Source organism: Heterodontus francisci, chromosome 15 (assembly GCF_036365525.1).
Source record: "Heterodontus francisci isolate sHetFra1 chromosome 15, sHetFra1.hap1, whole genome shotgun sequence".
NCBI classification, from domain to species: Eukaryota; Metazoa; Chordata; class Chondrichthyes; order Heterodontiformes; family Heterodontidae; genus Heterodontus; species Heterodontus francisci.
The window spans coordinates 28,391,862-28,413,337 of NC_090385.1; the positions used below are offsets into that span (position 1 = coordinate 28,391,862).

The 21,476-nt window shown below is 42.2% G+C and overlaps 1 protein-coding gene across 1 annotated transcript in view; it reads right to left on the reverse strand.

The window, feature by feature from the left end:
* Positions 1 to 1,037: 1,037 nt before the first annotated feature.
* Positions 1,038 to 21,476, reverse strand: part of LOC137377559 (calpain-5-like) — a 194,472-nt gene continuing 174,033 nt past the window's right edge. The window contains exons 11-13 of the mRNA XM_068047303.1: positions 7,045 to 7,166; positions 4,001 to 4,137; positions 1,038 to 2,313 (exon numbers count right to left, since the gene is read on the reverse strand). Of these exons, the coding sequence (XP_067903404.1) occupies positions 2,134 to 2,313; positions 4,001 to 4,137; positions 7,045 to 7,166 (439 nt within the window). The 3' untranslated portion in view covers positions 1,038 to 2,133. The remainder of the gene's footprint in view (positions 2,314 to 4,000; positions 4,138 to 7,044; positions 7,167 to 21,476) is intronic.

The window sequence follows — 21,476 nt, forward strand, 5'->3', positions numbered from 1 at the left end:
AACATCTGTAAAGGGCTAGGAAATAATTATTATATGTAAGTGTTCTGGGGGTGAGGGAGGGGTACATTCACGGCTGCACTGAAGAGTCATGTGACATGTAACAGGACACCAACCTGGGGCAGTCCTGTACCAGGGACCATGGAAGCTGAATGGAATAAACAAAGACTATAGCCTTTCCGAGTCTAAAGTGTGATTATTTCTAACATATGAGAAACAGAAAACAACCAGGAGACATAGTAGAAACGACACAATGGTTGGTGGAGTTGCGGATAGCGATGAGGATTGTCAGAGGATACAGCAGGATATAGATCGGTTGGAGACTTGGGTGGAGAAATGGCAGATGGAGTTTAATCCGGACAAATGTGAGGGAATGCATTTTGGAAGGTCTAATGCAGGTGGGAAGTATACAGTAAATGGCAGAACTCTTAGGAGTATTGACAGGCAGAGAGATCTGGGCGTACAGGTCCACAGGTCACTGAAAGTGGCAACGCAGGTGGATAAGGTAGTCAAGAAGGCATTCGGCATGCTTGCCTTCATCGGTCGGGGCATAGAGTATAAAAATTGGCAAGTCATGCTGTAGCTGTCCAGAACTTTAGTTAGGCCACACTTAGAATATTGCGTGCAATTCTGGTCGCCACACTACCAGAAGGATGTGGAGGCTTTGGAGAGGGTACAGAAGAGGTTGACCAGGATGTTGCCTGGTCTGGAGGGCATTAGCTATGAGGAGAGGTTGGATAAACTCGGATTGTTTTCACTGGAATGACGGAGGTGGAGGGGCGACATGATAGAGGTTTACAAAGTTATGAGCGGCATGGACAGAGTGGATAGTCAGAAGCTTTTTCCCAGGGTGGAAGAGTCAGTTAATAGGGAACATAGGTTTAAGGTGAGGGGGGCAAAGTTTAGAGGGGATGTGCGAGGCAAGTTCTTTACACAGAGGGTGGTGAGTGCCTGGAACTTGCTGCCGGGGGAGGTGGTGGAAGCAGGTAGGATAGCGACGTTTAAGAGGCATCTTGACAAATACATGAATAGGATGGGAATAGAGGGATACGGTCCCCGGAAGTGCAGAAGGTTTTAGCTTAGACAGGCATCAAGATCGGCGCAGGCTTGGAGGGCCGAATGGCCTGTTCCTGTGCTGGACTGTTCTTTGTTCTTTGTTGTTCTTAATAGACTATAAAGATCTTTGCTATTTAATGTTAAGGTACAATTTTTCAGAAATAGTTCTGGACAGTTTAAAAACCTGGTTATATAATCACAATTATAAAACACATGAGTAGCTAGGCTGCATACTGATCATTAAGTGGGGAATTGTGGCTTGTTCCTTATTTTGTATTATTATGCAAAGATAAGGTATACGGTTTTGATTAAAGTGAGTCCAATAATAACTGCTGGTCTGTATATTATTACTTACTGTGAAATGAAGACTTTCTCAGCAAATGTTTGGTCATTCTGTCTTTGAAGAGCTTGGAAAAGTGCCCATGTGAAAGCCACAAATAGCCAGTTCAGATCACAAATCAACACTATTCATATGCGTGTTGGTTACAAGTACATATAGAGCAGTGTGAATCAACTCCTATTGACAGTAAGATGCTCAAACAGCTTGTGGAGGCATGGCAGGGGGTGGGGTGATTGGTGGCTGACAACACTAATCCCAACAGTAGGCCCAAATTTGTAACACACCTATCGCATATATTAGATTAGTTGGGAGCAAGCTTGCTAATCTTTTTCAGGAGGTCAGATCCGCACTTACACTGAAAAAGGGTCAGAAATATCACCGTTTCTAGGAAAGTAGAGATGCGTGCCTTTTGCAATCATTCCTAGTAATACTATTGTCAACTCTGTCAAATTCTCAGTAGGTTTGAGCTAATCTTTATGAACTCATGGATTATACTATAGAGAGTGAAATGTTGGTTGTTGCTGCCACAAAATAATTAAAATGAAATTTATTTTCTTAAACCATATACTTAATTTGGAGTTCTTTTGTTTTTGGGACGGGACGGAGAGAAGGGGAAATGAGTGCTGACAGGTTTTTTCATATGGCAGGATTCTTCAAATCTCCAAGCTATGTTCCAAAGGAACAAAGGATATGAATGAAGCTCTGGTCTGCAGTGGTGTTATTTTGGCAGTTTTCTTTTTTCACAGTGCTGCAAGGTTGTTGCTGCTGGTGACAGTGATGGTGATGCAACTTGGCGTCTCACTTTCCTGTTGGTTCTTTGTTTGAAGTTGCAGGATCTGTTGACCGCTGGGGTTATCCTGGGATTCTTCAAGGGTCACCTCACCAATTAAAGTATCGCACAGAGTGTTGCTGTTCCAAATCTGTGAACAGAAGAGTGGTTTTGATCTCACTCAGTAGTGGATTTGAGACTTTTTTTCCATCCTTTGTATCTCTTTCACCGTGAAGGATATGGAAAGCGCCCCAATACTCTGTTATGGCATTGTGGTTCTTTAAGCAGATAATGAAGAGCTTGTCTTCCTTGGTTGTGTATGTAAGAGGGAAGGTTACTGAAGATATTACCATTTTTCATGGCCTGATGAATATGGGATGAAAGGGAATAAATTTATATTTGGTCCCAATGGGGTGTAACAGCAGAAAAGTGAACCTCAATATCCTTGAACCCCAACTTGAGTGTTCTTTGGCATATCAGTTAAATCTTAGAATCTCTTGAATTTGATAATTTTCTTTGAAATTGCATGAAATGACACACATCAATCATAAATACAATACTAAATGATTGCCATATTGCGATTTACTGACTTTTCATCACAGTTTCCAGGATTTATATTTTCATTACCAGGTTTAAAGAATTAAGATGTCTTAAAACAACGGGGTGAATTTTATAGACACTCCCCCCACTTCAATGTTGGGGGTTGTGGCGGGGGTGATAAGGCTGGAAAATGCCTCTGGCAGAGGCCCACCATGGGCCTCGACGCCAGGAAGGCCCAGCCCAATATTGCTGGCAGCAGCGAGCCCTCGTAGTGGCCCCCCTGCCGCTTGCTGACGGGAGCCAAATTTAAATATGTAAAACATTTAAATGAAGGAATAAATTACCTTCTTGCTCCCACTGTCTGTCCCAGTGCGATATTGGTGCCGGTGGCCGGCACTCCCGTGCTGGACGTGGATCCGAGGCAAAACACTGGTGGGGAGGGGGGAGTAGGTAAGTTTTTTAGTGCGGGAGTGGGGTCAAAGTTATATCATTGGTGTAGAGGATGGTGGGAAGGGTTATAGTGTAAAGCTTATGTACTTGGGGGGAAGGCCAGGTGCACAAGGGAAGTGTTTTGGAGGAGAAGAGGGCAAGTAGTTAAATACATAGTTATTGGGGGGTTGGGAGAAGGGCAAATTAAATGTTTTAAAAATTTAAATTGAATGGAAGGGCTTGAAGCCCTTTAAAAATGGTGTTAGCGCCTGCGCAAAGGCAACTAACACCATTGCTGGGAACAGACAGCACCCACCCCCCCACGTCATTGGGGTGGGCGATCCACCCTGGCTATTTAAATGAGCCGCTGCATTTAATATTGCGGTGGCTCCACGACTTGCAGCCCGCACGGGGGAGCCGCCATTGTTTTTGCCTGCCGCCAATTGCGGCGGTGAACTATAAATTTCGGCCCGAGGATTCCTGATGGTACAGTGATTTTATCCAGCGAGTAGCTGAGCCATGCATCACCAAAGGATCCCAGATTTCATTCTTAGTCCATGCTACGTTAGCTGATTGCAGCATAGTTTGTTGGGTTGGGGGTGGGGGGGTGTTGGTGGTGTGGAGGTACAATAGATCTCAGTGCCATGGATTAGTCAAATTTCCCACTCATCATCGCAATAAAGTGCATTAAATGCTATTTACACTGTTTGACTAAGAAATGGGTTTGTCTATAAGCTTCAGGTGATTCGATCATATCTAATGCACCAGTCATGGAACTCAGACAATCTCAGAAATATTTATCCCACCACATAATCGTTCAGCGTCACTCCAACTATTGATCTTCAACAGCAACAGGACAGGCACCTTACCTGGATGATTATTGGGAGCTTGGGGTTTCTCCTGTAAAAAATGACCTTGGTATCAAATTGAGGATTCAGCGTGTCTTCAAAGATAGCTGTATGTATTTTGCGATATTCACATTTAAAAACTGCATATGGATCTGCTCCTGGAATATGCCAAGAAATGGATACAATTCAGTTTTACATCACTTTACATGAAATTTACTAATTAACTTGTACCGTATCACACAAAGTTATTTTAGTGAGTTATTATGAAAAGATAAGAGTGGATACTGCAAGAAAATATTGACCAATTGTTCTTCAAATTGCATTCCTAGATTTGACTGATTTAAACAAGATATATAACTTTCATGCTTCAGAATTCCTGACTACTTGGTTGTGAGAAGATTTTGGAGTTATTTATGTTAAATTTATCAGGTGTTTAACCTGGTTAGTAACAGGTTAAATATCCAAGTCCCCCACTTTCTCAGAAGTGTGGATTAGATTCGGGCAAAGTGTCTGACGAGATTACTTGAAACAATAAAGATTTATGAAATCCATTCCAGTAAATGTCACATGTGAAGGGTTAGAATGTCCCATCCAGGAGGGTGAGATTTTAGGAGCTCTCACCTGGGAGGGCACGAGCTGGTTGAATTGATAGCTCATCTGGTATATTTCTGAACACTGAAAACTATCAGTGGGCCAAAAGTAAATCCCTCAGTTTTCTTTCCAGATAGGACTAAAAAGAAAAAGCAGACAATCTAAGGCCTACAGAGTGAGGAAATTCTCTATTTAAGTTCAGGGCTGACCAGTTTCAGATAGTCTTCTGGTGAGGAGACTACATATAGCCCAGTAATAAGGGACAGTGTGGCGTAATTATTTTCTATGTTATGGTGGTACAGAACTATGTTGAAGTAAAGTGAGATTTTTTTTAGATGTGTTCTATTTGTTCACTTATCATTTGTAAAATAAACCAGACTGTTGACTTTGAATCAATCTTGTCTCAATAAAAAAGTATGCATCAGACCTCCTTTCAGAAGATTGGAGAGGCCTGTGCATGATTACAGGACACAGTTCACATAAGTAGAGAATTTCATGGCCTGGTGGGACTAGGTGTTGGGCAGTAAGGGTAAACTGATGGGATTTGCTTCTCAGGAAGACTAGCAACATCAAACCTGAGAGAGTATCTTGCACTGAATGAAAAGTGTAGCAATTATTTTGCCCTGTTAAAACAAAGTTTTGGTGAATTTGCCTACTTCAAAGGACAGATGATGTCAGTGCTGGGATCATTCCTGTTTCAGGTTCTCAGGTGTTAGCACTAAGCTACCCCAGGTCAGCTAAAGAATGATTATATACAGATAAAGTACTCTCTACTCTGCTCCTTCAGGATATTTTAACCCCAACTTCAGAAGAGCACTCCCTACTACGCTATAATATTTTTCATTTCCCACAGTAACTCTCCTATGACCTTTCTGAATGGAACTAGTAATTTTATTGCAAATTTGTGCCAAGCTACGACGGATTTTGTGCTGTGTCCATGTCCACCAGGAGCTGGCTTGAGATGGTCTAATATTGCCAGAGATGCAGAGTCAATCCATGTGTCGGAGATACATACGAACATACAAATTAGGAGCAGAGGTAGGCCATTTGGCCCCTTGAGCCTGCCCCGCCATTCAATAAGATCATGGCTGATCTGTTTGTGTCTCGACTTCCACACTCCCATCTACCCCTGATAACCCGTGATTCCCTTGCCGAACAAGAATCTATCTACCTCTGCCTTAAAAATATTCAATGACCCCGCCTGAACCACCTTCTGAGGCAGAGAGTTCCAAAGTCACACAACCCTCTGAGAGAAAGAAATCTCCTCATCTCTGTCCTAAAAAGGCATCCCCTAATATTAAAACAGTGCCACCTAGTTCTGGACTCACCCACAAGAGGAAACATCCTTTCCACATCCACCTTGTCAAGACCGTTCAGGATCTTATATACTTCAATCAAGTCTCCCCTCACTCTTCTAAACTCCAGTGAAAGCAAGCCCATTCTGTCCAACCTTTCCTCACAAGACAACCCACTCATTCCAGGTATCAATCTAGTAAACCTCCTTTGAATCGCCTCCAATGCATTCACATCCTTCCTTAAGCAAAAAGACCAAAACTGCACACAGTATTCGAGACGTGGTCTCACCAATGCCGTGTATAACTGAAGCATAACATCCTTACTTTTATTTTCAATTCCTCTCGTAATAAAGGATAGCATTCCATTAGCCTTCTTTCTTACTAGCTGCACCTGCATACTGACCTTTTGTGACTCATGCACTAGAACACCTGGATCCCTCTGCACCTCAGAATTCTGCAGTCGCTCTCCGTTTAAGTAATATTCTGCTTTTTTATTCTTTCTGCCAAAGTGAACAACTTCACATTTTCCCGCATTATACTCCATCTGACAGATTTTTGCCCATTCACTCAACCTATCTATATCGGTCTGCAACCTTCTTATTTCATCTTTACAACATACTTTCCTACCTACCTTTGTGTCATCTGTAAATTTAGCTACCATGCCATCGCTCTCCTCATCTAAGTCATTGATATAAATTATAAAAAGTTGAGGCCCCAGCACAGACCCCTGCGGGACTCCACTCGTCACCTCCTGCCAATCAGAAAAGGACCCATTTATGCATAGAAACATAGAAAATAGGAGCAGGAGTAGGTCATTCGGCCCTTCGAGCCTGCTCCGCCATTCATTATGATCATGGCTGATCATCCAACTCAGTAACCTGTTCCCGCTTTCGCCTCATACCCTTTGATCCCTTCAGACCCAAGAGCTATATCTAACTCCTCTGTTTTCTGCCAGCCAGCCAATCTTCTATCCATACTAATATGTTACCCATGATCTCCTACTTTACGCAGTAACCTTTTATGTGGCGCCTTGTCAAATGCCTTCTGGAAATCCAAGTACAGTACGTCAATGGGCTCTCCTTTATCCACAGCACATGTTACTCCTTCAAAGAACTAAGATATTCAAGATCATTGTAAAGGTATAATTTGTCTACACAAGAAAATCATCCACGGACATACCTCCAGAAGAATTTTGCTTTGGTAGGTCTGTTGCACTGTGAAGTTGCACTTGGGTGACAATCCGTGGATAACGACAAATAATGTTCCAACATGTCACCTCTGGCTTGTCAAGGGTCAGCTCTCTAGGGTTAAAGGTCAGGACAGAATGGAAAGTGTTGTCAAGCACATGGTCATATATAGATCACATTGCTGCTGTTCTACCATATTATTATTTAGTCTCTTGCTCAGTGTCTTATTCAAGTACATCAGTAATTGATCACAGATTGACTGATAAAATCTATGCCTGTTAATTCAATCATTTTCTGCTCCATTCTGACATGCCAAAATCGCGTTAGAGTCCTGATGATATCATGGGGCTCCAATTTGCTGCAATTTTAGCATATGAGGCATCCTCATGCGGAGTGCTACTATCCTGGAGCCCATATCTCCAATATCTCTGTTAGTTAAATTAGCATGTGTTGCCATTGTTTTAATGTTTAAATATATGGAGGCATAAGAAGGAAATATATATATAGTGTCTTTCACAACCACCGGACATAGAACATAGAACATAGAACAGTAGAGCACAGTACAGGCCCTTCGGCCTATGATGTTGTGCCGACCCTTTAACCTAATCTAAGATCAAACTACCTACATACCCTTCATTCTACTATCATCCATGTACCTATCCAAGAGTCGCTTAAATGTCCCTAATGTATCTGCTTCTACTACCACCGCTGGCAGTGCATTCCACGCACCCACCACTCTCTGTGTAAAGAACCTACCTCTGACATCTCCCCTAAACCTTCCTCCAATCACCTTAAAATTATGCCCCCTGGTGATAGCCCTTTCCGCCCTGGGAAAAATTCTCTGGCTATCCACTCTATCTATGCCTCTCATCATCTTGTACACCTCTATCAAGTCACCTCTCATCCTTCTTCGCTCCAATGAGAAAAGCCCTAGCTCCCTCAACCTTTCTTCATAAGACATGCCCTCCAGTCCAGGCAGCATCCTGGTAAATCTCCTCTGCACCCTCTCTAAAGCTTCCACATCCTTCCTATAATGAGGCGACCAGAACTGAACACAATATTCCAAGTGTGGTCTAACCAGGGCTTTATAGAGCTGCAGCATAACTTCGCGGCTCTTAAACTCAATCCCCCTGTTAATGAAAGCCAACACCCCATACGCCTTCTTAACAACCCTATCAACTTGGGTGGCAACTTTGAGGGATCTATGGACATGGACTCCAAGATCCTTCTGTTCCTCCATACTGCCAAGAATCCTGTCTTTAAGCCTGTATTCTGCATTCAAATTCGACCTTCCAAAATGAATCACTTCACACTTTTCCAGGTTGAACTCCATCTGCCACTTCTCAGCCCAGCCCTGCATCCTGTCAATGTCCCGTTGCAACCTACAACAGCCCTCCACACTATCCACAACTCCAGCAACCTTTGTGTCATCAGCAAACTTACTAACCCAGCCTTCCACTTCCTCATCCAAGTCATTTATAAAAATCACAAAGCGCAGAGGTCCCAGAACAGATCCCTGCGGAACACCACTGGTCACCGAGCTCCAGGCTGAATACTTTCCATCTACTACCACCCTCTGTCTTCTATGGGCCAGCCAATTCTGTATCCAGACAGCCAAATTTCCCTGTATCCCATGCCTCCTTACTTTCTGAATGAGCCTACCATGGGGAACCTTATCAAACGCCTTGCTAAAATCCAAATACACCACATCCACTGCTCTTCCTTCATCAATGTGTTTTGTCACATCCTCAAAGAATTCAATAAGGCTCGTGAGGCATGACCTGCCCCTCACAAAGCCATGCTGACTATCTCTAATCAAACTATGCTTTTCCAAATAATCATAAATCCTGTCTCTCAGAATCCTCTCCAATAATTTGCCCACCACCGACGTAAGACTGACTGGTCTGTAATTTCCAGGGTTATCCCTATTCCCTTTCTTGAACAAGGGAATAACATTTGCCACCCTCCAATCATCTGGTACTACTCCAGTGGACAGTGAGGATGCAAAGATCATCGCCAAAGGCGCGGCAATCTCTTCCCTCGCTTCCCGTAATAACCTTGGGTATATCCCGTGTGGCCCCGGGGACTTATCTATCCTCATGTCTTTCGAAATTTCCAGCACATTCTCCTTCTTAACATCAACCTGTTCGAGCATATCAGCCTGTTTCACGCTGTCCTCACAAACGACAAGGTCCCTCTCACTAGTGAATACTGAAGCAAAGTATTCATTTAGGACCTCCCCTACCTCCTCCGACTCCAGGCACAAGTTCCCTCCACTATCCCTAATCGGCCCTACCCTCACTCTGGCCATCCTCTTGTTCCTCACATAAGTGTAGAACACCTTGGGATTTTCCTTTATCCTACCTGCCAAGACTTTTTCATGTCCCCTTCTCGCTCTCGAAAGTCTATTCTTCAGTTCCTTCCTGGCTACCTTGTAACCCTCTAGAGCTCTGTCTGATCCTTGCTTCCTCAACCTTAAGTAAGCTTCCTTCTTCCTCTTGACTAGCTGTTCCACATCTCTTGTCATCCAAGGTTCCTTCACCCTACCATCCCTTCCTTGCCTCATCGGGACAAACCTATCCAGCAGTCGCAGCAAGTGCTCCCTAAACGACCTCCACATTTCTGTCGTGCATTTCCCTGAGAACATCTGTTCCCAATTTAAGCTCCCCAGTTCCTGCCTAATAGCATTGTAATTCCCCCTCCCCCAATTAATATCTCAAAGTACTTTTTGAAGTGTAGTCACTGTTGTAATGCAGGAAATGCGACAGCCAGTTTGCACACAGCAAACTCCCACATACAGCAATGTGATAATGACCAGATAATCAGTTTTTGTGATGTTGGTTGAGGGATAAATATTATCCAGGACACCGGGGATAATTCCCCTGCTCTTATAGTACCATGGGATCTTTCACATCCACCTAAGCAAGCAGATGAGGTTTATCATCTGATCCAAAAGAAGGCACCTCTGACAGTGCAGCATTCCCTCAGTACTGCACTGGAGTGTCAGCTTTGATTTTTGTGCTCAAATCTTGGAGTGAGACTTCAACCCAGAACTTTGTGACTCCCAAGTGAGACACAGCTGACACTATTGAAGAAATAATATGTAGCCATCAAAACCAGTAGTAAGAAATAGTTGTGAATGTTATACATTCATTAAAAGTTCTTTTTTAAAAATAGAGTAGGAAACGTTAACGTGGTGGCCTTCAACTGCTACTAAAAGACTCAAACTGTGTGTTTTACAGTAAAGCTGATTCTGGGTTTGCCACTCTATTATAACACAATCTCATTTATAAATAGCTGGCGGGCAGTCATAAAGACGGGGCTAAAGTGTGGCGAGTCGAAGAGACTTAGCAGTTGGCAGGAAAAAAGACAAAAGCGCAAGGGGAGAGCCAACTGTGTAACAGCCCCGACAAACAAATTTTTCTGCAGCACCTGTGGAAGAGTCTACCACTCCAGAATTGGCCTTTATAGCCACTCCAGGCGTTGCTCCACACACCACTGACCACCTCCAGGTGCTTACCCATTGTCTCTCGAGATAAGGAGGCCAAAGAGAAAGAGAAGACAAAGAGATTTATAAAGTAGCAGGCTAGTTCCTCAAATAGCTCAGAGATCAAAGGGTCAATTTTTGGATGTGCGTGTGTACCTGTTGGGTGGTGGGCATAATGTTTATTCCACTGGTCCAACTGGATGATCCTTCAGGAACTCTTAGGTCAATCTAATTTCAATAGTTTCAATGGACTCCAAGATCATATTGTGCTTGACAGTGAAAGCGCAGCAGAGATTGGTGGTGGAGAGGGGCAGGGAGATAAAATGCATAGGTAACTCTTCAGGAATACTAACCACGGACAGCAAATACATTTAAAGAGACATGTTTACTTAAACTTAAAAGTCCAAATATGGGAGAAAAAGTTGCATTAGCTTTTAAAAGTCATCTCCGGATTACACCCAGTGCTATGAGCAAGTGAGTATAGAAATAGAAGGATAAGACAGATGAATGCATGGCTGGAAAGTTGGTACAGGAGGGAGGGCTTTCGATTCCTGGGACATTGGGACCGGCTCCCGGGGAGATGGGACCTGTACAGGCTGGACGAGTTGCACCTAAACAGAGCTGGGACTGAGTTCCTAGCGGGATGTTTTGCTAGTGCTGTTGGGGAGGGTTTAAACTAGTTTGGCAGGGGGTTGGGGGCCTGTGGGTAGACTCAGTTGGGACAAAATCAGAAATGTAAATGAAATTGTGTTATAATAGAGGCAGAAAATTAATGGATAAGTCTGGAAGATAGAGGAAACAAAGGTTAGAAAATAAAAAAAGAGTTTGGCACTGCTCAAGAGTATCTATTACCACGCAAGCAGTATAGTAAATAAAGCAGATGGGCTGTGGGCACAGATAGACACATGGCAGTAATGATATCATAGCTATTACAGAAACATGGCTTAAGGAGGGACAGCAATGGCAGCTCCTGGTTACAGGGTTTTCAGATGCGATAGAGAGGGGGATAAGAAAGGAGGGGGAGTGGCAATTTTGGTCAAGGAAACTATTACAGCTGTGAGGAGGAATGATATATTGGAAGGCTCATCAAATGAGGCCATATGGATTGAGCTAAGGAACAAAAAAGGGGCAATCACACTGTTGGGAGTGTACTATGGACCCCCAAACAGTCAGAGGGAGATAGAAGAGCAGATATATAGGCACATCTCTGAGAAGTGCAAGAACAATAGGGCAGTAATAGTAGGGGATTTTAACTACCCCAATATTAACTGGGGTAGTTTTAGTGTGAAAGGAATTGAGGGCAGAATTCTTGAGGTGCATTCAGGAGAAAATTTTTGGCCAGTATGTAGCAAGTCCAACAAGAGAGGGTGCAGTTTCTAGACTTAGTTTTAGGAAATGAAACTGGGCAGGTGAAAGGAGTGGCAGTGGGAGAGCAATTTGGTGGTAGTGAACATCATTCAGTTAATTTTAACATAATTATGGAAAAGGACAGAGATAGAACAGGAGTTAACGTTCTCAATTGGGGCAAGGCCAATTTTACTAAACTGAGAAGTGATTTGGTGAGAGTGGACTGGAAACAACTATTTGAAGGTAAATTAGTGTCAGAACAGTGGGAGGCATTCAAAAGGGAGATTCAAGGGGTTCAGAGTAAACATGTTCCCACAAAGAAAAAGGGTGAGATGGCCAAATCTAGAGCCACATGGATGTCAAGGAGCTTACAGGGTAAGGTAAGGTGGTAAAGGAAAGCTTATGTCTGCCGCCGTGAACTCAATACTACAGAAAGCTGAGAGGAGTATAAGAAGTGGAGGGGTGAAATCAAAAAGGAAATTAGGAAAGAAAAGAGAGGACATGAAATAATATTGGTAAGCAAAATCAAGGTGAACCCAAAGATGTTTTATCAATACATTAAGAGTAAGAGGATAACTAAGGGAGAGAGTAGGGTCCATAAAAGACCAAAATTTTTAATCTATGTGTAGGGGCGGCAGATGTTGGCATGGTTCTTAATGAATGCTTTGCATCTGTCTTCACAAAAGAGGGGGACAATGCAGATATTGTAGTTAAGGAGGAGGAGTGTGAAGTATTGGATGTGATAAACATAGGGAGAGAAGTATTAATGGGATTAGCATCCTTGGAAAGTTGATAAATCACCAGGGCCAGATGAAATGTACCCTGGGCTGTTCAAAGAAGCAAGAGAGGAAATAGCAGAAGGTTTGACCATCATTTTCCAGTCCTCACTGGATACAGGTGTGGTGCCAGAGGATTGGAGACCTGCTAACGTTGTACCTCTGTTTAAAAAAGGAGCGAGGGATAGACTGAATAATTACAGCCCAATCAGTCTAACCTCAGTAGTGGGAAAATTATTGGAATCTATTCTGAGAGACAGGATAAACTGTCACTTAGAAAGGCACAGGTTAATCAAGGATAGTCAGCATGGATTTGTTAAAGGAAGATCTTGTTTGACAAACTTGATCCAATTTTTTTGAAGAAGTAACAAGGAAGTTAGATGAGGGTAGTGCAGTTGATGTGGTCTACATAAATTTTAGCAAGGCTTTTGACGAGGTTCCACGTGGCAGACTGGTTAAAAAAAAATCTCATGGGATCCAGGGAAATGCAGCAAGGTGGATACAAAATTGGCTCAGTGGCAGGAAACAACGAGTAATTTATGACAGGTGTTTTTGTGACTGGAGGGCTGTTTCCAGTGGCATTCTGCAATGCTCAGTACTGGGTCCCCTGCTTTTTGTGGTATATATTAACGATTTGGACGTAAATGTAGAGGGTATGATCAAGACGTTTGCAGACGACACAAAGATTGGCCGTGTGGTAGATAGCGAGGAGGATAGCTATAGGCTGCAGGAAGATATTGATGGTCTGGTCTGATGGGCAGAAAAGTGGCAAATGGAATTCAACTTGGAGAAGTGCGAGGTGATGTATTTGGGGAGATCAAACAAGACAAAGGAATGCACGATTAATGGGAGAATGCTGAGAAGTGTAGAGGAAATGAGGGACTTTGCAGTGAATGTCCATAGATCCCTGAAGATAGCCGCACAGATCGATAAGGTGATTAAGAAGGCATATGGAATCTGTGGGAGCAGTTTTGCTGAGCTTTTGCTTCTGTAACCGTTATTTGAGGAAGTAGATTAATATAATCCTAGTGAATATGTGTATATATATACTCTCATATATAAGTTGAAAGTATAGCTACATATTGGTACAAAATAGAGTATTTACCCGAGGCATTGTGGGACAAGTTACTTAGCTTGCAGCCTTGAGCATGATACTGCTTAGCAGGGCCAATTAGCCTGACCAAGGAGGGCCTCTCATATCAGTGTATAAGACAGCAGCTTTGTGTAACTGCAGACTGCACGAAGCAATCAGGAATGCAGGCTTGATAAAGGTAGAAGGATTCATTGTGAAGACTCAAGGATAGTTGATAACGGGGTCTGGGAAACATCACAAGATGATCAGGGGCCTTGCACGAGCTGATCACGTAGCCACATGATGCCTAATGAGTAATCTAATTGGTAATATGTGTAATGTATGTAATCAATAACCGTTATGATTGGATGATGTCCAGCCAGGATGGGCTGAGTAACTGTATATCCGTTGTGGATTTTCCTTTGTTCGGTGGAGTAGCACTGGACCACCTTTAGGGAAGGTGTGCCACCCATGATATCATGCAATAAAGTGTTTATTCTCAAAGTCTGAGTCTGGAGAATTTGTTCAACAATTTGGCATAATCTGGATTTCTCCAACAGAATCCTTTCCTTTATTAGCCAAGGAATAGAATATAAGAGCATGGAGGTTATGCTGGAACTGTATAACTCATTGGTTAGGCCACAACTTGAGTACTGTGTGCAGTTCTGGTCACCTCACTACAGAAAGGATGTAATTGCACCAGAGAGGGTACAGAGGAGATTTACAAGGATGTTGCCAGGACTGCAAAAATGCAGCTATGAGGAAAGATTGGATAGGATGGGGTTGTTCTCTTTGGAACAGGGAAGGCTGAGGGGAGATCTGATTGAAATGTACAAAATTTTGAGGGGCCTGGATAGAGTGGAGATGAAGGGTCTATTCACCTTAACAGAGAGGTCAGTGATGAGGGGGGATAGATTTAAAGTGATTTGTAGAAAAATTAGAAGGGAGATGAGGAAAGACTTTTTCACCCAGAGGGTGGTGGGCGTCTGGAACTCACTGCCTGAAAGGGTAGTTGAAGAAACCCTCAACTCATTCAAAAGGAGTCTGGATATGCTGGAAGGTGGGATTAGAACAGGTGGATCATTTTTCAGCCGGCACAGACATGATGGGCCAAGTGGCCTCTTTCTGTGCCTTAAACATTCTATGATTCTAAAAAGCTGGAAATATTTTCAAAATTTTAAATTGTGGCTGGCTATACCCAGTCGCTGTCACAAAGCAGAGTGTGTGGGCTCATGATGGAGTTCTGCAGCACACAGCCCTCACCCCCACTGTACCCCCACCCCACCCTGTTGAATGAGAGGAAGCACTCTTCTCCAGTAATACAATAACAGTGCCATTCTGTACTTCATCAATGTGTTCAATGGCTTCCTGTTGCTCTTTTTCTGAGGTCTCGCTACACCTGGTGTAGCTTCCAGTTACATGCAATCTCACACCCTGAAGTAGATGCATTTTCATAAAACTGGAGACACTGCACTGATTTGTTTTCTTTAAGGGTCTTTCTTGTGTGCTGAATTCTTAAAATAAGTTTTAGCACAGTCAGTTTCTCATTTATATTGGTTCTGCTGTTACTATTATCAAATTAAAATTGCTTCCATGGTCTGATCTACAAAATACATTAATCATTAGCTGAATTGTTTTTTATAAATCATCCATTGCTTTAAAATACTTTCCTTCAGTTCTTTTAAATTGGGATTTCAACCAGCTTTCATTTGATGCGAGGTTATAACAGATGGAACTGCAAGACAGGGGATCTGGCCAAATATCAGAAATTTGAAGGTGCCTTCTTTAGCCTGCTGGATGCAAACTTACTCATATTCCCATTCCAAAGGAGCATTAGCAAATTGAACAGACCTAAAGCTTTGCTCCAAACATGATGATGGCACAGGTTAGATGGTGATTGGGCAGGAGCACCAGCAGCACAATTTCCCAATCTCAGTTTCCCTCAATCCAGCCAAAAGAAGTAACACTGCTGGTCAGAAAGTCCACCCTAAGCCTCTGTTTCTGAGCCATGCAGCCCAGAGAGGTCAAGCTTCAGACCTCTACTCTGTGCTGAGTTAATGCTGCAATTATCCACAATGCCTCCAGTTCAGACAAGGGAAAATTGGCCACGGGGGTCTCCCTCCTCATTTCTATCCAAAATCCCCTGCTGTAGGAGCACATGCATGGATATCAGGTGAGAACAGGACCAGGGTCAACTGTGATGTCCTCCACCATCAAGCACCCCTCCAGCAATCAACATCAAGAATTACACAGAATCTACAGCACATAAACAGATCATACGGCCCAACTGGTCTATGTCCCCCACGAGTCTCCTTCAACCCTCTTCATCATGATATCCTTCTCTTCCTTTCTACCTCATGTGCTTTTCTGGCTTTAAAAGTAAATGCATCAATGCAATTTACCTCAGTTACTCCTTGTGGTTGTGAGTTCTACATTCTTACACTCTTTGGGTCAAGAAATTTCCCCTGAATTTCCTGTGGGTTTATACATGACTATCTTATATTTATGACCCCCTAGTTTTGGTCTTCCCCACAGGTGGAAACATCTTCGTGGCATCTACCCTATCAAATCCCTGCACAACACAGGTGAGGCAATGGGAGGTGACTAACACATTGGGATTATATCACTGGAAAGGAATTGATATCTTCCGATGAGGACAGGAGGGAAGTAAATTGGAGCGTAAATAAACAAAATGGCAAGGTTTGTCTATGTAGCCTTCCTGACACTGAGCACCCTTGTTGTGGCTGTAGTTTGGCACGATGACAGTCACATTGCACCATTTTGACGATGAAACATTCCATAATCATGAACCCATGCAATGCAACATGAAAATGACGCAGCACTTATGATATTAATAGATCGGTAGTTAAATACTGTTCTTAGAATGCCAATGAAAAACGCTCATCATTTCAACTTGGTTGATTTCCAGGGCATGATAATGTTATTAAAGTCACTTCTGTTTCATTGCTCTGTTTATGCTGAGCTGTACCCAGGGGAAATTAGATAACAACTACTGTATATCCATTACAGTCTTATGATGAGCACTAGCTAACTGAGGCAACCTAGACTATCTACATTTATAGTACAGAGTGCTGCTATAATAGAACTCCCTCAGATTATTCCATCCATGACTTCATTGTAATCTTTCCATTTGGCCATCTCCGAAACCGTGCTTTGCTGGTGAATGATCTCTACACTTAAAGAGAAAGAATTTGATATTAAAAACCAAGTTAAATAGATTCGGAGAAAATAGAGGCAAGTGGTGGCTGGGACCTGGGTTTTCATCCAAACAGGACTGTCTCCTCTCTGTCAATCATAAAGGTTCTATGGAAATGGCTGGATGGTCTTAATTTACGCTTGAATACGTGTAACTCTACAGGACCAAACACCCTTAACTTGATACTAATGAACAATCTGGTTCAGAGAGGCAACAAGAGTGGTTGGTAGGAGGCTCAGAAACATCATACTATTACAATACTGAGATTGGGGTTAAAGCTCATTGCTGAGAAAGAACAGAGGGGGCTTTACATCTTACCTTGCCACATGAGACCTGGGAGTGCTAAATGCTGACACAGGAGGCTAGATTTTATGTCTGATTTGGCTGTGGTTATTAGTTCCCATAATGTATGTCACTCCATAACCTGTGTTTTCACATTGATTTATCCCTCTTTATTTATCCTCCCAGGGCCTCATCCCACCTTTCCACTGCACCTTCTTTCAGCTGCACATCTCATCATATGCTGTGCACACCTCTGAGTCTGGTCTGCTGTGTATCTCCCCTCCCTCTACCTAACCATCAGTGACAGAACCTTCAGTTATCATATGGAATTCTCATCTTAAATGCCCCCACCATCAAAAACCTATCTTCTTGACCATGCCTTCATTCATCTTCCCTAACTCAGTGATGAATTAATAGTACAGATAGAAATTAATAGGTTTGCTCTAATAGCCATTACAGAGATATGGTTGCAAAGTGACCAGGGTTAGGAACTAAATATTTCAAGATGCATAACTTTTAGAAGAGTTAAGTAAAATGAAACAGGAGGAAGGGTAGCCCTGATAATAAAGGATGGGATAAAGACAGGACCGAGAAAGGATCTTAGCTCAGAAAATCAAAACGTGGAATCAGTTTAGGTGGAGAAAAGAAACAGCAAGGGGCAGAAAACACTGTTGGAAGTTGTTTATAGGCATCCTAACAGTAGTTGTAGTGTGGGGCAGTGTATAAATCAAAAATCAGAGGTGGATGTAATAAGGGTAATACAGTAATCTTTAATCTTTATATAGACTGGGCAAACCAAATTTGCAGTAATAGTTTGGAGGATGAGTTCATGGAATGTATACAAAATAGTTTTGTAGATCAGTATGTCGAGGAACCAACCCGAGAACATGTTATTTTGGATCTAATTTGTGCAATGGGAAAGGTTTAAATAATAACCTTGCAGTAAAGGGGCTTCTATGGAAGAGTGACCATAATATTTTAGAATTTTATATCGAGCTTGAAAGTGATTTAGCTAAGTATGAAATTAGGGTCTTAAATCTAAACAAAGAAAACCACATAGGTATGAGAGCCGAGTTGGTTAAGATAGATTGGAAACTATATTAAACGATATGATGATAAACAAGCAATGGCTAGCATTTAAAGAATTAATATATAATTTGCAAAAAGTATATATTCCTTTAAGGCACAAAACCCCCACAGAAAATGTGGTCCATTTATGGCTAACAAGAGGAGTTAATGACAGTACTAGATCAAAAGAACAGGCTTATAATGTTGCCAAAAAGCCTGAGAATTTTCAGTATTTAGAATTCAGCAAAGGAGAAGCAAGAAATTGATAAGGAAAGAAAAAAGAGAATATGAGATTAGACTAGTAAGCAACATAGAAACAGATGCTAAACATTTCTATAGGTATGTAAATAGGAAGAGATTAGTGAAAGTATTGGGGGCTTATTAAAGGCAGTGACAGGTGAAATTATAATGAGGAATAAGGAAATGATAGAGACATTAAACAAATATTTTGTATATGTCTTCACGGTAGAAGACACAGAAAACATTCTGAAAATAATGGGGAACCAAAGGTTTAATGAGAATAAGGAACTTTAAAAAATCAGTATAAGTAAAGAAATAACTTGAGAAATTAATGGGACTTGCTGGAGACAAATCCCCTGGACCTGACAACCTGCATCCAAGGGACCTAACATTGAGTCAATATGGATTTATGAAAGGGAAACTGTGTTTGACAAATCTATTACAGTTTTTTGAGGATGTAACGCATATAATGGATAAGGGGAACCAATGGATATAGTGTATTTGGATTTTCAAAAGCACTTGATTAGGTGCCACATGAGAGGTTATTACACAAAAGTAGGACTCATTTGACTGGGGTAATATATCAGCATATATTGAGGATTTGGTTAATGGACAGAAAGCAGAAAGTAGGAACAAACAGGACATTTTTGGGTTGGCAGGCTACAACTAGTTGTGTACTACAAGGATCAGTACTTGGGCCTCAGCTATTCGCAATCTATATTAATGACTGAGATGAGGGGACTGAGTGCAATGTATCCAAGTATGCTGATGATAACTGGTGCAGGAAGGTGGAGTTGAGGTAGAAGATCAGTCATGATCTTGTTGAATAGCGTAGCAGGCTTGAAGGGCCAAGTGGCCTACTCCTGCTCCTATTTCTTATATTCTTATGCTCTTACGTTCATTTCTGAAATCCTAGCCAATGCCTACCCTTATGAAATGCAGTGGGTGTTTTACTACTTTAAAGGTGCTACATATTGAACGTTGTTGTTGAAGTGAATGACACAATAAGAAGCAGGTGAACAAAACAGTTTTAAAACCAACAAAATTAAATGATATGAATGAAGTAGACACTGGAGAAACAGTGGTTGACACAGATGAACTCCCTGTGTCTTGTCAGTATCATTAAAGTTCTATTTTCAAACGTTGCTGAGAGTTCACTATAATTTTAAAAAATTTGGAAATTAGAGAAAACAAATCAGAAATAAAAAAAATGTTGAGACTAAATGTCGCATGATTCCCGATTCTTGCACTATGGAGCAGATGCATTTTGAAGGAATCATTATGGCCTAAGTACTCCCAGATGTACACAAAAATATTCTCATTGGGCTCTGTAATTAAGATTCCTAAGAGGAAAACAGAATCATATTCACAAAAATGAGAAGATCAGATATTGAACTGAACACAGTCAACATTTGAGTAAGATTCAATAGTAGCCATCAAAATAGTACTGGATAAATACTGAAAAAAAATTGCCAGGTTATGGGGAAAGAGTTGAGGAGTGGGACTAACTGGGTTGCTCTTCGAAAGAGCTGGAGCAGACTCGATGAGCTGAATGTCCACCTTCTGGGCTGTATTATTCTATGATTCTAAATACACTGCTTCATTCGTTGTAACGTGCCATTAAATGCAATTATTAATGTTCACATTATTCAGAAGCCTAAAGTTTGTCACTTTAAAAAAATGGATTGCTGGGAGAGGCTTTAATTTTTGTGGTAATAAATTTCACAGCACAAATGGCTGCAGTACTGCTCAGTGCCTGCTGGTGGAGCAATTGTGCTCAAGTCAAAGCTCTTACTAGCACCACCAGTAAGAATGTGTCTGGACTGCAGCCTTGATCTCCTCACAGTTCAACCATTGGTCAATCTTATCCTGCAAATCTTGGAGAAGAATAAGCTATCCCAGTTACCAGGGGTGTCATTTAAATAGATGTGTAAGCAGTGATTTACATTTCTCAAATACCTAAAATGTTACGGTAGCATGTCCTGCAATACATGTCAATTGTGTTGCAATTCAAAGCAAACAGCAGCCCTGTATACATGTAGGCATCTGTTAGCAAAGGTAAACTCAAGGACCAAATCAGGAATTTCTCCATTGCTAGATGAATTGTCATTCGGAAAAATATGCAACAAACAATTGCCTTCAACAAATCCACTTGTTTTTCTGGATAAATAGCTAATTAACCAGCTGGTGCCAAGATGCCATATTATCAATTCAAAGGGCTGGATTTTGTGCTGGAGGTAGGGCTCCCGGCACCAGGCCAAAAAGGCGTGGGGAACCCTGCCTCTGCCTTTTGGTGCCCCCTCCTTATGAAATGCAGTGGGTGTTTTACTACTTTAAAGGTGCTACATATTGAACGTTGTTGTTGAAGTGAATGACACAATAAGAAGCAGGTAACCAAAACAGTTTTAAAACCAACAAAATTAAATGATATGAATGAAGTAGACACTGGAGAAACAGTGGTTGACACAGATGAACTCCCTGTGTCTTGTCAATATCATGAAAGTTCTATTTTCAAACGTTGCTGAGAGTTCACTATAATTTTAAAAAAGAGTGATCTTTGGTCTTTTTAAATCAAAGAATCACGAGCTGGGATCTCTGTCCCTTTAAAGATGGGGATCCCGCCTCCATGAGCTGCCGGCCAATCAGAGGGCCAGCAGCTCAGCAGTATTGGCCGCGCCACCAAGAGTGGTGGCCACTGCTGGTACTGCTGAGGCCTCGGACCCAGGCCCAGTGCTGGAACCCTGAACAAGAGGTAGATGAAGTGGGGTCATCAGGGCCAGTCCAGAAGCCCCAGGCGATTGAGGGCTACGAGGGTGGTTGTGCAGTCCAGGGCGAGGGGGGCCCCGGGGGTGTAAAGTTGGTCCCAGTAGGGATTCTCTGAAGGCCACGAATTGCCCACGAAGGAGGGAAGCCCCCCACGCCCGCCCCCCACCAC